We start from the raw sequence: 15,696 nt of genomic DNA, 5'->3' as shown, positions 1-15,696 counted from the left end.
AAAAATATAGTGAAGATACAGTAAAAATATGGTAAAACTACAGTACAAATATAATAAAGATACAGTAAAAATACAGTAAAATATGGTAAAAATGCAGTGGGAACAGATCTGGGTGATGAAGTCTCTTCAGTGTGACAGCAGACACTCTTTTCTGGAGGTCTGAGTTTTAAGACAGGTTTTTGGATCCCACTCTGTCCGGGGAATCCTGGTTTTCTGCAGGTGGACGCACTCTCAGGGGACCCTCCCACACAGAGCTTCTTTAAGGTTGCTACCATGGTAACCTCAGGAGGAAGCTGGCGTGGTTGTCTGTCCTCATCTTTCCTGACCTCGCCTCCCACCGCTGACATTCACTCATTCCTTTATTTAGTCTGGACCGAGCTGAGCCACCTGAAGGCTGGAACTGGAAGCTGTTGCGTCCGCCGTGTTTAGACTCGTCTGTCAGCTCGAGGTCGGCCTTTATTCTGCCTCTCAGCTGCCTGTCATCGGCGCTGATGAGAGCAGAGAGGTGGCCAGAGAGCAGATTAGGGAGGAAGAGGCGCAGTCGGCTTCAATCAGCGTCCAGTCCGCTCACGAACCCGATCATCATTCTTCATGGTCCAGTTCTGTGGGTGCACAGGAAGTCTACGATCTGCAGAGAGGCCTGCTGCTGACACGAGAGGAAAAGCTAATTAATCTGCCACTGTTAATCTGCTGCGACATCAACAATGAGATCAGACGTTAGAAATGACTCCTGATGCTGGGAGCTACACACTGCTTTCACCCTCCTGTTGTCCTCATTTACAGAGACCAAAAAATATTGTTCCTTCGTCTGAAAAAACATCCAAAAATTCAGCAAAAAAATCCCCAAATTTATAAAACTTTGCAAAACCTTAAGGAAGAAAATTCCAATAATTCCTCAAAAGTTTCCCTTTCAAAGTTTGATTTTTTAAAAAATCCCCCAAATTTGGCAAGAAAATTCTTGTAAATATTTTCAAGAAATGAGTAAAAATCAACCAAAATCCAGCAAAATTCTCTGGATTTTGGTTGATTTTTTTTGTGAATGTTCTTAAAAAACATTTTTAACTTTTTTTTATTTCCACCAAAAAATGTTCAAAGATTTCCCAAAAATGTTGAAAATGTGGACATCAGAAGTTTCACTGTGAAATTTATTTTTTCCCACATTTTCAAACTTTAAAACGGGTCAATTTTGACCCGCTAGATGACACAAGGGTTAAACATTTAGTTAGTTTCATATTTTTCTCTTTTGCTGAGAGCAAGAAAAGGAGAAGATTGACGTTTTTCTCATCCAGTCATGGCCTGATTAACCTCCAGGTTTGTTGATGTGTTCATATTATCCTCCGCTATACGTTCACTAGTAGCAGCTTCTCAAATTTAACCGCTAAACCAACCAGCTCGTCCATTTTTCTTCCACGGGAAACTCAAATTTTTTTTTTTTTTACATAACGTGACTCATTCTTGAGTCACAGCGGATTAAAGGCTGAACACCGGATGGCTCGAGGTCACTTTTCAGCTTCATGTCGCCACTTTTGGGCATCTGTCAAGCTTCAAACTAGCTCAAAATAACGGAAATGTGCTAAAGCTCTCAAGTAAAGATGTTTTTTTTTGTCCTTTCTTCAGCTGGACGCCGACCGAGATGAGGAGGAAGTCTTCTGCGACATCAGCATGACTCTGGACAACAAACTGTTTCCCTGCAACGAGCTGGCAGCCGGTGAGATGAGCTTTTATTTTGTATATTGAAGGGACATGGTCAGACATTTAAAAAGATAATTACACCTCAGTCTCAGTAAGATCATCTCAGACAGGATTTCCACATAAAAGGGGTTTAATTAAGTAAATTACCTCAAATTACATTAAATGGTCCTGACTTTGATTCCTCTTATCTATTAAGACTCACATTGTGAGAAAGTTTGACTCATTGGGAACAGAAAAAAGGCGACATTTTCGCTTGTCACTTATCTTTCTTCTTTTTTTTGGCAGTATACGTTGAAAATCCATTTTGTTCCTTTGAAATGTGTTTCTAATTGGGTTTACTGTTTTAACTGAGAGCGTCTGACATCTAGTTTTCTTTAAAGCTCTTTGCTGCAACTCAACTTCCATTTTCTTTGAGCAAAAATCCAAAAACAAAGACAAACATGTTTGCCTGTCTGATGACAAAATCCTGTTTTACGTTGGGATAAATCAAACATTTAAACCCTCCTGTTGTCTTCATTTATGGGCACCAAAAAATATTGTTTCCTTGTCTGAAAAAAATCCAAAAATTCAGCAAAAAAATTCCCCAAATTTCTGACAATTTGCAAAACCTTCAGGAAGAAAATTCCAATAATTCCTTCAAAGTTTCCCCTTAAAAATGTTATTTAAAAAAAAAAAAAAAAAATCCTCCAAATTTGGCAAGAAAATTCTTGTAAATATTTTCAAAAAATGAGTAAAAATCTTCCAAAAAAATCCTAAAAATATCTAAAGTGATTCCATATATATCAGTAAAGCTTCTAATATTTTCTTAAAGAACATTACTGCCAACCCTCTTCTGGAACAGTTGACAGGTAAAATGATTAAAAATACAGACATTATTATTTTAAAAAGTGAACATAATGTTGATTTTGGGTGAGAAGAAGTGCACTGATCCATTTCTGCTCACTGTCGCTCCGAACTGCTTAACCCTCGTGTCGTCCTGCTGGTCAAAATTGACCCGTTTTAAAGTTTGAAAATGTGGAAAAAAATATATTTTCACAGTGAAACTTCTGATGTCCACATTTTCAACATTTTTGGGAAATCTTTGAACATTTTTTGGTGGAAAAAAAGAAATGTTAAAAATGTTTCTTAAGAACATTCACAAAAAAATTTACCAAAGTACAGCGAAATTTGCTGGATTTTGGTTGATTTTTATGTGAAGTCCACAGTCGTGATCATCAGCAGGCAGCTGATGTAGTGTTCACTTGTTGTCATGGTTACAGTAAGGCCGTGCCGCTAACAGGCAATGATACAGAAATCTTTAACAAATCTCCACATTTGTCCAAACTTATTAGAATTTTGTCCAGAACTTGCTTAAAAAAATACAGTGAAATGAAATTAAAAATACAGTAAAAATACGGTAGAAGAAATCTAGTAAAAATGCAGTAAAAATAGGGTTGTTAGTTTTTGAGTAATGTTCCTGACAGACAGACAGACATACGGCGATCATCACATAACTCCACCGTGTTCCATGGCAGAGTAATTGAGTTGGTTTTTAAATAACAGAAGCATAAAGTTGTTGAACTGTGTCCATTGGTGGGTTTTCTTTACTCACATGTGATTCAGTGGAAACAGCATTTTGAGTTGTGATGAAACACCAACATACCGACAGTCACAGAATCCTTTCTCTGTTCAGTGCAGAGACGCGTCACCAAAACCAAAAACATCACCTGCCAGCTCCCTGGTTACCACCGGGTTGGCATGGCAACCGGTGAAGCAGGGTTAGCGACGCTTTGTGAGAAATTCACAATCAGCCATGTTAGAGTGGCTCTGTGGGTGTGTTGTGTAAAAACTGATCATTTAGTGTTACAGAGCCGCATTCTGATGCTTCAGGAGATATGATCAGTCGGTGTGTTTCTGATTCCACAGCCGATAGAGATCACAACGGGCCGAGCTGAAGGAAAAAATGTCAGCGTTGAGCCCTGAACTGAGCTGGTTTCATTATCGTTCTGTCAGAATACAGTAGAGGTGAAACCTGTAAACGCTCCTAAACACATCTCTAGTTTCCTCTTTACTGGAATATGTTCTAGTAAACTCAGTAGAAGACAGAGAAATGGTTCATGTGTAGCTTTTATTTCATTTATTTTGTAGTTTCCTGTTTGTATATTCTGGATTTACATCTCTAATAAGCATAATTGAGAGTTTAACCCTCCTGTTGTCTTCATTTACGGGCACCAAAAAATATTGTTTCCTTGTCTGAAAAAAATGGAAGAAAATTCCAATAATTCCTTAAAAGTTTCCCTTCAAAGTTTTATTTTTAAAAAAATCCCCCAAATTTGGCAAGAAAATTCTTGTAAATATTTTCTAAAATGGGGCTGCACAGTGGCGTAGTGGTTAGCACTTTCGCCTTGCAGCTAGAAGATCCCTGGTTCACGTCCCGGCTTTCCCGGGATCTTTCTGCATGGAGTTTGCATGTTCTCCCTGTGCATGCGTGGGTTTTCTCCGGGTACTCCGGCTTCCTCCCACAGTCCAAAAATATGCTGAGGTTAATTGATCATTCTAAATTGCCCGTAGGTGTGAATGTGAGAGTGATTGTTTGTCTCTGTATGTAGCCCTGTGACAGACTGGTGACCTGTCTAGGGTGTCCCCTGCCTTCACCTGAGTCAGCTGGGATAGACTCCAGCACCCCCATGACCCTAGTGAGGATTAAGCTGTGTATAGATAATGGATGGATGGATTTTCTAAAATGAGTAAAAATCTTCCCAAAAAATCCTAATAATATCTCAAGTGATTACATATATATCAGTAAAACTTCACATATTTTCTTTAAGAACATTCACATAAAAATCAACCAAAATCCAGCAAAATGTGCTGGATTTTGTTTGATTTTTTTTGTGAATATTCTTAAGAAACACTTTTAACATTTCTTTTTTTCCACCAAAAATGTTCATAAATTTCCCAAAAATGTTGAAAATGTGGACATCAGAAGTTTCACTGTGAAAATAATTTTTTTTTCCACATTTTCAAACTTTAAAATGGGCCAATTTTGACCCGCAGTACGACACAAGGGTTAAACCAGCTAAAAATCTCATTACATTACACATATTTGCTGTTATTTTCAGCTTTTTTTCAGAGTTTAGGAGTTTTACAGCTGTCCACAGTTTTTGAACATGTTTTTTGTGGTATTTTGCTTCCAGATTTCCACCATCCACTCTCTTCCAATGCGTTACATAACCGTTTTTGGCTGTCTTGCCTTCATTAGGATGGTTGAAAAAAGCACAATAGCTAAAGCATTTTGTGAGAGAATGTGACATGAAGAGAAGTTTCCAGACGGAGGATGAATTCTGAAGAGAACACCTTGTAACTGCAGGCTTTAAAAATATATTTGTCTTGAGAATCTGCTCGTTTAATTTTCCTGAGTCAACATGTCCGCCTTGGCTGCAGCACTGCAGGAAGATTCTACAGATTATCTAAGTCAGGCAAATGACAAAAGTGACAAACAAAATGACAAAAAGTAGACAAACACAAGCGAGACAAAAAAACAAAATGACAAAAAGATATGCAAAATAACAAATAACGCAAAACACAAAGTGACAAAAATATGACAAAAAACAAGTGAGACAAAAAGGAAACACAAAATAACAAACACATGAGACAAACAAAAGTCAGACAACAAACAAGACAAAATATTACAAAAACGAGACACAAAATGACAAAAATAAACAAATACGAAACAAAACAAAAAAGAAGCAAAAAATTAGACAAAAAAGTTAGAAGGTGACAAAAGCGAGACAAAAAAATGCATAAATGACACAAAAACAAGACAAAATAGAAAAATGAGACAAAAACGACAAAAGAACAATGAACAATCCAGTATTTTACTTTCTGATCAAAACAACCTGTCATGGTCTAGAAATGATTTTAAATTCATAGTTTTACTAATTTACAATCTGCAGTTAATGTCTTCTCTGGAACTGTTCCACTTTGAGGGACGGATTGGACCCTCTGGAGGACCGCTTTTGGCCCACGAGCCTCATTTTGGACACCCCTGTTCTACGGCATCACGGCACCGATTAGAATTTCTCCTGAAAGAGATCAACACCGATCAGCTCCATCCTTAAAAAGCCTCCTGCAGTCAGTCACGCCTTCTATCAGGGGTTTTCTGTCTTTTAAAACAACATACTGAGATCTTCCTGCACTATGAGGCTCTACTTTGGAGATTTTACACTATTTATCCAGCCAAAGATGTATAAGTACCCATTTCCCCGTCTTTGTCTGCCTCTGTTTGGCGTTTTGAAGTCGTGCCGTGAAGCAGGAGGCTCTCAGGTGTCGACTAGCTGTCAAGCAGCACGAGGCAATTTAGAAGTCAAGGATTGTTGGGAATTTGAGCCCCAGTCACATTATGTGCTCGGCCTTTTCCCACCTGATGTACCGACTCTGGAGAGAAGCAGACGTGTGGCAGGTCTGTCCATCAATTTGACTTAAATATGAAGTCCTCAAAGCAGGAAAACACTACAAGTAGCTTTAGAAAAATGACTCAGACGGCTCTTTAACGCCTCGGATACTGTAATAGCTGAGGCCTGGGCAGCAGCACTCCTCTCATTAAAATAATGTCACATCTAAGCATATTTCTATTGCAAGCTGCCATTTTCCACTTCATGCTGATTGTACAGCTCCTTACAGGGACCTCAGATTGCCCTAAAATTACAACAGCAGTTTTCCATCGATCGCACTCTGAAGATGAAGAAAAATTGTCGGTGTGATTGGTCCTCTGATAGCCAGCGCTTGGAACAGGGGAGTCCAACTCATCTTAGTCCAGGTTCCACATTCAGCCCAGTTTGATCTCCAGTGGACTGGACCAGTAAAACCACAGCAGAATAACTGATAAATAACCACAACTCCTAATGGTTCCTTTGATTTGCTGCAAAAAATTACACTCTGAAAATGTTCACATTTGAGGAATTATCTTTTTACAAAACAACATGAACAACCTGAAATTTCTTCCGAAAAATAAATTCAATTTCAGCAGCATTCAGCCTCAGTTTATCATTTCCACATTACAACTTCCAGATCACAGAGTGTCTACAAAGGAACACAACATTTAGGTACCTGGAAATGAACCAAGGAGGATTTACTGGAGGATCAAAGCGACAGAAGTCAGACAACAAAAACAAGACAAAATGTTACAAAAACACACAAAACAACAAAAAATGAGACAAACGACACAAAACAAAACAAAAAAAGCGACAAAAAATTAGACAAAAAAGTTATAAAGCAACAAAAAATGGACAAACGACAAAAAATAGACAAAAAATTAGACAAATGACACGGAGTAACAAAAACAAAAACAAGAAACAAAACAACAAAAAAAAGAAAAACAACACAAGTGAGATAAAAACAAAACACAAAACGACACAAAAACAATGAATAATGCAAAATACAAAACATCATGTCCGCCTCGGCTGCAGCACTGCAGGAAGATTCTACAGATTATCTAAGTCAGGCAAATGACAAAAGTGACAAACAAAATGACAAAAAGTAGACAAACACAAGCGAGACAAAAAACAAAACGACAAAAAGATATGCAAAACAACAAATAACGCAAAGTGATAAAAATGAGACAAAAAACACAAGTGAGACAAAAAGGAAACACAAAATGACAAAAACGAGTAAAAAGTCAGACAAAAAAGACAAAAAACAATAAAAACTAAACAAAATATTACAAAAATGAGACACAAAATGACAAAAGAACAATCTAGTATTTTACTTTCTGATCCAAACAACTTGTCTCAGTGTAGAAATTATTCTAAATTTATAGTTTTACTAATTTACAATCTGCAGTTAATGTCTTCTCTGGAATTTTTCCACTTTGAGGGCCGGATTGGACCCTCTGGAGGACCGCTTTTGGCCCGCGGACCTCATGTTGAACACCCCTGCCCCAAAGTAAGAAATGACAGAAATGAACATAATCCATCTAGTTTGCAGCTGCACTCTGGGATGCATTAAAAAGCGGCATGGCGACCGTACATTTGTCAAGATGTTCTTCTACGTATGTGTCAAAAATAGAGGCTCTAATTAGTGCATCAGAAGAGAGACATCCTGAGAGGAGAGCAATCTAAAAGTGTCTTTTGCAACATGAAACAGCTGAAGTCTGTTTCCTGTGTGTTCAATCTGTAGCTGAGGCTTCATGTAGTTTAATGAATCAGGTGGTGAGTAAAAGTGCTGTATGAGGGAAAAGCTGCAGGAAACAAAAAGATCAAGCTCAAAATAGATTAGTAAAGGTCCACTCTTTAGATCAGAGGTGTCCAACATGAGGCCCGTGGGTCAAAGCGGTCCTCCAGAGGGTCCAATCCGGCCCTCAAAGCGTAAAGATTACAGAGAAGACATTAACTGCAGATTGTATATCAATAAAACTATAAAGTTAAAATAATTTCTAGACCATGACAAGTTGTTTTGAGCATAAAGTAAAATATTAGATTGTTCATTGTTCTCTTGTCGCTTTGTGTCTCATTTTTGTAATATTTTGTCTTGTTTTTATTTTTTTTGTCTGATTTTTGTCGTTTGTCTTGTTTGTCTGATTTTTGTCGTTTGTCGCATATTTTTGTTGTTTTGCTTCTGGTTTTTGTCGTTTTGTGTTTCTGTTTTGTCTCACTGGTGTTTTTTGTGTCATTTTTTCTCTCTGTTTCGTGTTGTTTGTCTCATTTTTTGTCATTCTGTGTCTCATTTTTGTCTTTCTGTGTCACATTTTTGTCATATTTTCTCTTGTTTTTTGTCTTTTTTTGTCTGACTTTAAATGTGAACATTTTCAGAATGTATTTTTTTGCACTAAAACGAAGGAACCATTAGAAGTTGTGGTTATTTATAGGTTATTCTGCTGTGGTTTTACTTGTCCGGTCCACTGGAGATCAAACTGGGCTGAATGTGGAACCTGGACTAAGATGAGTTGGACTCCCCTGCTTTAAAGAGAAGCTGCCTCCTGGTCCATCAGGACTCCTGATCACTGCAGGAATCCTGAGCCTCCACCTGATATCACTGGTCTGAACACAGGCAAACTGAAAACCTCCACGCTGGCAGAACTCAGCTTTGCAGGGACTAAATGTGCTCCGACATGCTGCTGACTCTGAGTTACAAACTGCTGAGAGCACACAGGACGGTGTGTTTTTATTCCTGCTGCCGTCTGAGGCTCGTTTCCATCTCAGAGGAAACTGCCTGAATGTTTGAAGTTGAGTCTAGCCTAGTTCTCTAATCAGGATGCTGGCATGCAGGAAGAAAAAATAAAACCTGCCTAAGGGGAAAATGTTATTCACGACCCGTTTCCACAGAGAATGACGATGTTAGAATTTATCAGCAGCTTTCCGACAGCGAGAAGTTCAGGTTGAGGTGTTCATGAAGCCAGAAATGACCTTTAATATGCTGCAGGGTTCTTTTTCTTTATGTGGCTCTGATTGATCATCAAAGCGCAGATGTTTGGTTTCATGTCTGCAGCTGGGAGATGAATGTGGCTCACCGTGACATATGTAGCATGTAAACAGGAACACATATGGAGACACAGCTGCTAACGGTAGCAATACTAAGTTTTACAAGAGAACACTGATGATGTCGGCATCATTGTTGGTAATGAAATAAGGTCTGAACACAAGAAGGAAATCTTACATGGAAATACACATGGCATGTGTCAGAAGTAGGTTGAAGTAGTTTTCTTCTTATTTTTTGTCTCCATCTGCCAGTGGACCATCACAGCAATAGCAGGAATAATAATATGTTAAATCCACTAGAGGAGAGTGCAGTTAGGTGGAAAAAATATGTGCATATATCAGCATCTGCACCTAAAATGAGATGGAAAATAAAAGTATGCATAAAAAACCTTCTCTCTCTCTCTCTCTCTCTCTCTCTCTCTCTATATATATATATATATATATATATATATATATATATATATATATATATATCCCTTGCTCTTTGAACTAAAAACAGTAGACCGTTAGCATAGCTTAGCATAAACACTGGAACCAGGCAGGAATTATTTAGATCTGTTTTCTGTTGTTAAATGGGAGAACGTAACGTAAAAACTATGCAAAACGAATCAGTTTTTGTCTTTCTTTTGAGATTAATCACATCTAGTGAAAAACGTATGAAGTGTAGAATGCCAAACTGTTTCTTTAATCCTCACTTCAGGACTTGTTGTGGATTTTTTTCAGGTCCCAGTGAGTTGGATCTCAGTCTAGTGGGTGAAACCAGCAGCCCGGCAGATGTTGCCTGCAAGTACGACGAGGTAAGATTCATCTGCTAGATGTTAAAGGTTTAGTCTCCAGCTCTGTGTCTGAATTTAATACTGCTGATGTTGTTTAAAATTGTAAAGTCAATATTCATATATTTGCCTATTCCTGAAGTTTTGGCTGTGACATTTGACCAAAAGCTTCAGGACAAGCGAAGAAGATGAGGAAAATATTGCGATCTGATGTATTTTGTTTGCATTTGGAGCAAAGAAAACATCCTTTTTACACAGTGCAACTAATTTATTGTGCATATTTAAATGTAAATATACAAAACAAATGGTCACAGGTTTAATCCCAACATCTGCTATGAATCTAAATGCTGCCCTTTTGCCTCAGTTATCTTCATTATCATCAGCAGCATCGGCCTCACTGCCCGGTTTCATCCCTTTAGAGAAATAAAGTCTTGATTGAACACCACTAACCAGCAAACCTCCCTCATCTCTCTTACTCTCTCTCCACCTGAAAAACACAACAGAAATGACAACTGCAAATTGCCTTCCTTCAAAAATGGCAAACAGTGAGCTCATCATTTGAAAGGCCGGATGATTCAGATGTCCTGAATGTTGTTGTGTAATTCCTGGCAGCAGCTCAGACTTCACTTTCATTCCCTCACACAACTCTGACCTCCATCTCATTTTCCAGCCTCCAAACTAATCTTCATCTCTCTGTCTCCAGCTTTCTTTCACTTGGTTTCATTTCTAACTCGAGGGCTGTTTATTGTTAGTCCATGGACCCGGACCCAAAATCTCCAGTATCGGTACCACTCAAGGTGACCAATTCTTTTTGGTCTTTTTAACTTGCTATATGTCTCTAGTTTACATTTTGACATGATGCCGTTACAGACTCACAGCTTAATAAATGTTATCATTTAATGGACACAATGAAAGAGTCTGAGCCAAAAGTCCCATCAACACGACAGGACAGAATTCCATAGGATTTTTCCTCATTACGGAAAAATAAGAAACGCCACATGCTGCACATCGTCATCTGTATAATAACTTTACAGCACACAACAATACTGTAACAAACCTGAGACAAAGTGAAAAGACAAAATAACAAAAACGAGACACAAAATGGCAAAAACGAGACACAAAATGACAAAACAAGACACAAAATGACAAAAACGACACACAAAATGACAAAAATGAGACACAAAATAACAAAGCAGGACACAAAATGACAAAACCAAAGAAGCATGAAAAGAAAGTACAAACAAGAAATGCATTCATTTAGGTCTGATGTTTTATTATTATAATATATTACCCTTTGTCTAACAGTTTTATCTGATTATTGACTAACATTAGATGTGATCTTTGCATAGGGTGAGATTTAAATGAATTGTGGTGAATGTGATCGTTTCACTAATCAGTGATAAAGCTGCCAGGGTGGAAAGACTCTCACATCCTGATGCACTTGTATTAACCCAACGTACATTTTAGTACCACTTAGGTTTGGTCACCTGAGGTGGAACCAATATCTGGTCTGGCCTATGGATTATGTTGCTTCAGTCTCCAACCAGGCAGGTTTTGGGATCCATTCTGTCTCAGCAGCAGTTCCTCTCCACATTTATTCACTCTACTGAATCCACTCTTGGACGTGAGTCTGTTTACCATCGGCTGCTCAGCGGTGGAGAAGCTTCGGCGTTTTGTTCACTCCTCGCTGTATTTCTCCTCCTTCTATTTAATAATACTGCATCTGCATGCGTGTGTTTCTCTTTATCCGTTTTTAATTACACCCTCCATGCTTTTCCTGGGCAGCATCAGGGGATTTTATCTGAAGGTTGATGAGGGTTAGAGCTGCCAGTCCCTGCTGGAGCTCCAACCGACAAACACTTGAGAGAAAACTTCAATGTTCTGCCACTTCCTCCTTCAGTAGAGAGCTCTAGTGTCTATCTATCTGTCTGTCTGTCTGTCTGTCTGTCTGTCTGTCTGTCTGTCTGTCTGTCTGCCTGCCTGCCTGCCTGCCTGCCTGCCTGCCTGCCTGCCTGCCTGCCTGCCTGCCTGCCTGCCTGTCTGTCTGTCTGTCTGTAGTCTATCTATCTATCTATCTATCTATCTGTAGTCTATCTATCTATCTGTCTGTCTGTCTGTCTGTCTGTAGTCTGTCTATCTATCTATCTATCTATCTGTAGTCTATCTATCTATCTATCTATCTATCTATCTGTAGTCTATCTATCTATCTATCTATCTATCTATCAATCTGTAGTCTACCTATATCTATCTATCTATAGTCTATCTATCTTTCTATCTATCTGTAGTCTACCTATATCTATCTATCTGTAGTCTATCTATCTATAGTCTATCTATCTTTCTATCTATCTGTAGTCCAATATAAAACCCTATCTGTAGTCTATCTATCTATAGTCTATCTATCTATCTATCTATCTATCTATATCTAGCTGTAGTCTATCTGTCTCTCTGTCTCTCTGTCTATCTGTCTGTCTGTCTGTCTGTAGTCTGTCTATCTATCTATCTGTCTATCTCTATCTATCTGTAGTCTATCTATCTATCTACCTATCTATCTATCTATCTATCTATCTATATCTATCAATCTGTAGTCTACCTATATCTATCTATCTATAGTCTATCTTTCTATCTATCTGTAGTCTACCTATATCTATCTATCTGTAGTCTATCTATCTATAGTCTATCTATCTTTCTATCTATCTGTAGTCCAATATAAAACCCTATCTGTAGTCTATCTATCTATAGTCTATCTATCTATCTATCTATAGTCTATCTATCTATCTATCTATCTATCTATCTATCTATCTATCTATCTATCTATCTATCTATCTATCTATCTATCTATCTATCGTCTATCAAATGTTCAGCAGCTTACATGCAACAACATAAAATAACCAAAAGGCAGGTTACCAACATTAACATTAAAGGTTCATATATATATACTCTGAAAAGTCTTGCTGTATGATACTATTGAGAAACTGAGAGAGAAATTAAATTCTGCACAGCGAGTCCACCTTCCAGATATCTGCTGTTCATCTCAGTGTTTGATCCACAAACAGAGTTTATCTGGGGCTTTGTTACCCGACAGCTAACGTGCCGCTGGGTGTCTCCAGGGCTGTGATTCCAATATAAAACCCTCTTTGTCGAGCCTCATGGAGGAGAACTTCCAGTGAGGCCAATCGATGCTTATTGACCGACGTCCCCCAGTCCTCATTAGTCAGACACGTCCGGAGATCGGATGGAGGCGACTCTGTCCAAACAACACGGTGGTAATCCAGGTGAAGGAAACCTCAGAGCAGCTGGGGGATGAGGAGAGAGCAAACAAAGCAGCTCGTCCCTGAGCGTCTCTTACCGTGGACAACACCGAGACGCTGCGTCGCCATGTCGACACGGATCTGTGGCCTCGGAGACGAGACAGAGATGGATTCTGATCAGAGGACGGAGATGGCTATCTTAGATCCATGATGGAAAATCTCTCAGATGTTTTTCTCCAGTTGTTTCTTACATTTCATCACATCTGATTTATTCATGATGAGACAAAACACTGAAAAAAAAAACATTTCAAGGGACCTATTTTCACTTTTTATTTAACCCTCCTGTTGTCCTCATTTACGGGCACCAAAAAAATATTGGTTCTTTGTCTGAAAAAAAAAAAATCCGCAAAAAAAATCCCCAAATTTCTGAAAAGTTGCAAAACCTTCAGGAACAAAATTCCAATAATTCCTTAAAAGTTTCCCTTAAAAATTTTATGAAAAAAAAAAAATCCCCCAAATTTGGCAAGAAAACTCTTGTAAATATTTTCAAAAAATTAGTAAAAATCTTCCAAAAAAATCCTAAAAATATCTAAAGTGATTACATATATATCAGTAAAACCTCTGATATTTTCTTTAAAAACATTCACATTAAAAAAAATTTTGTGAATGTTCTTAAGAAACATTTTTAACATTTCTTTTTTCCACCAAAACATTTTCAAAGATTTCCCAAAAATGTTGAAAATGTGGACATCAGAAGTTTCACTGTGAAAATATATATTTTTTTCAACATTTTCAAACTTTAAAACGGGTCAGTTTTGACTCACAGGACGACATGAGGGTTAATGCCTGATGTGTCCCAGCTTCAATATTCAAAGGAAATCTCCATGCATGCTGAAAAAAAAATCATCTCCAGGAAATTTATTCAGTTTGTCCAATTTAAAATGAGCAACATGTTGTTTGTTAGTTAATAAACTGCTGCAACCCCGTTTAAAGGCATTGTGGTAAATGTAGGGAATCACTGCAGCTCAAAATACATCTTAAGGTGTCCTTTGCTTTCATCGTCTCTGATCAATGTCCAGCACGTCACGCTGCAGCTTCCCGTGTGATAATAACCAGCATTTTTCAGCCGACCGCAGCATCTCCATGACTCAGACAAGACACTTCAATATTGTGGTCCTGAGGCTCAAACAGAACGAGCTGAAGGCGACAGTTTATTTTATTTGATCACAGGGTGACTCATCGGGAGTCGGATGTGCAAGGATTGTTTTCAGAAGTGAAGACTGAGAGGCCTCTTGTGCTGCTGCTGCCAACAAGGTTGTTGTTCTACCCCATTAGACCTCAGAGGGAGCTTCAGACATCCAGACACTGTGATGGAAGTCCCACTCTTTACAAGTTAGCTGAAGTCTCGACAACAGTGTGGACGGTTTCCCATGCAATCTGCTGCACAAACTGATTCATGGTCGTCTTTTCCTTTAGTTCTAAAACTTCGGCTCATAACGTCCACAACACAAAGACAGTTCAAACACCAAGATCAACTAAATTGTGAGATGTGACCACAGGGTGGAAATGCATTTAAACCTTCAGGAGAATTCCAGTTTCCTGGTTGGCTCCCTTTAACTTTACAGCAACACTTAGCGCATTGATAAGAAGTGTGCAAAATGCAATCTGAACACAAAATCCTCGTAATTTAGCAACCAAAACTGAAACTATACATACACTGTATACACTGTCTCTTTGCAGCTAGAAGATCCTGGGGTCTTTCTGCATGGAGTCTCCATGTTCTCCTGTACATGTGTGGGTTTCCTCCAGGTTCTCCGGCTTCCTCCCACAGTCCAAAAACATGCTGAGGTTAAATGGTGATTCTAAATTGTCCGTAGGTGTGAATGTGAGTGTAATTGTTTGTCTCTATGTGTAGCCCTGTGATAGACTGTTACCTGTCCAGGTGTCCCCTGCCTTCACTCTCAGTCAGCTGGGATAGACTCCAGCCCCCCATGACTCTAATGAGGATTAAGCGGTGTATAGATGATGGATGGGTGGATGGATGGATGGATGGATGGATGGATGGATGGATGGATGGATGGATGGATGGATGGATGATCATTTAGGTTGTTTAGCTTATTTCCACCTGAATTTAGGACTTGACTCCTCATTTGTTGTAAATTTCCATCAGAACTCTTCCTCTTACATTCTGTGGCTGTCTGGGACTTTTGGGGGCTCGTCCGGGATTTGACCCCAGGACGCTGTGCTCCCACAGCAAGAATCACAAACCTGCACCAACAGATGAAGCAATATACATAATACAATACAACATATGTAACATCATCAGTTTGGTATTACCTCAACAACTGCATGAACTGGCAAGAAATACATATTAATGACTCTAGTTGTCCCCAAACAATGAATTCTAATGAGTTGGTTGAAGCCGCGATGGTCAGTGAGTGCTTTTACATGTTGGACGGTTTGCCACAAGACTCGCATTCACTTGTACATCAACACATGCAAAATTGGCAAACCAGTCATGTACTTTATATC

General features: G+C 38.6%; 1 protein-coding gene across 1 annotated transcript in view; it reads left to right on the top strand.

The window, feature by feature from the left end:
- Positions 1-15,696, top strand: part of ak5 (adenylate kinase 5) — a 107,256-nt gene that overhangs the window by 52,279 nt on the left and 39,281 nt on the right. The window contains exons 7-8 of the mRNA XM_023291208.3: positions 1,618-1,708; positions 9,867-9,940. Of these exons, the coding sequence (XP_023146976.1) occupies positions 1,618-1,708; positions 9,867-9,940 (165 nt within the window). The remainder of the gene's footprint in view (positions 1-1,617; positions 1,709-9,866; positions 9,941-15,696) is intronic.

This window comes from Amphiprion ocellaris, chromosome 10 (genome assembly GCF_022539595.1).
Source record: "Amphiprion ocellaris isolate individual 3 ecotype Okinawa chromosome 10, ASM2253959v1, whole genome shotgun sequence".
Lineage (NCBI taxonomy): Eukaryota > Metazoa > Chordata > Actinopteri > Pomacentridae > Amphiprion > Amphiprion ocellaris.
This window is presented reverse-complemented; position numbering and strand designations above follow the sequence as displayed.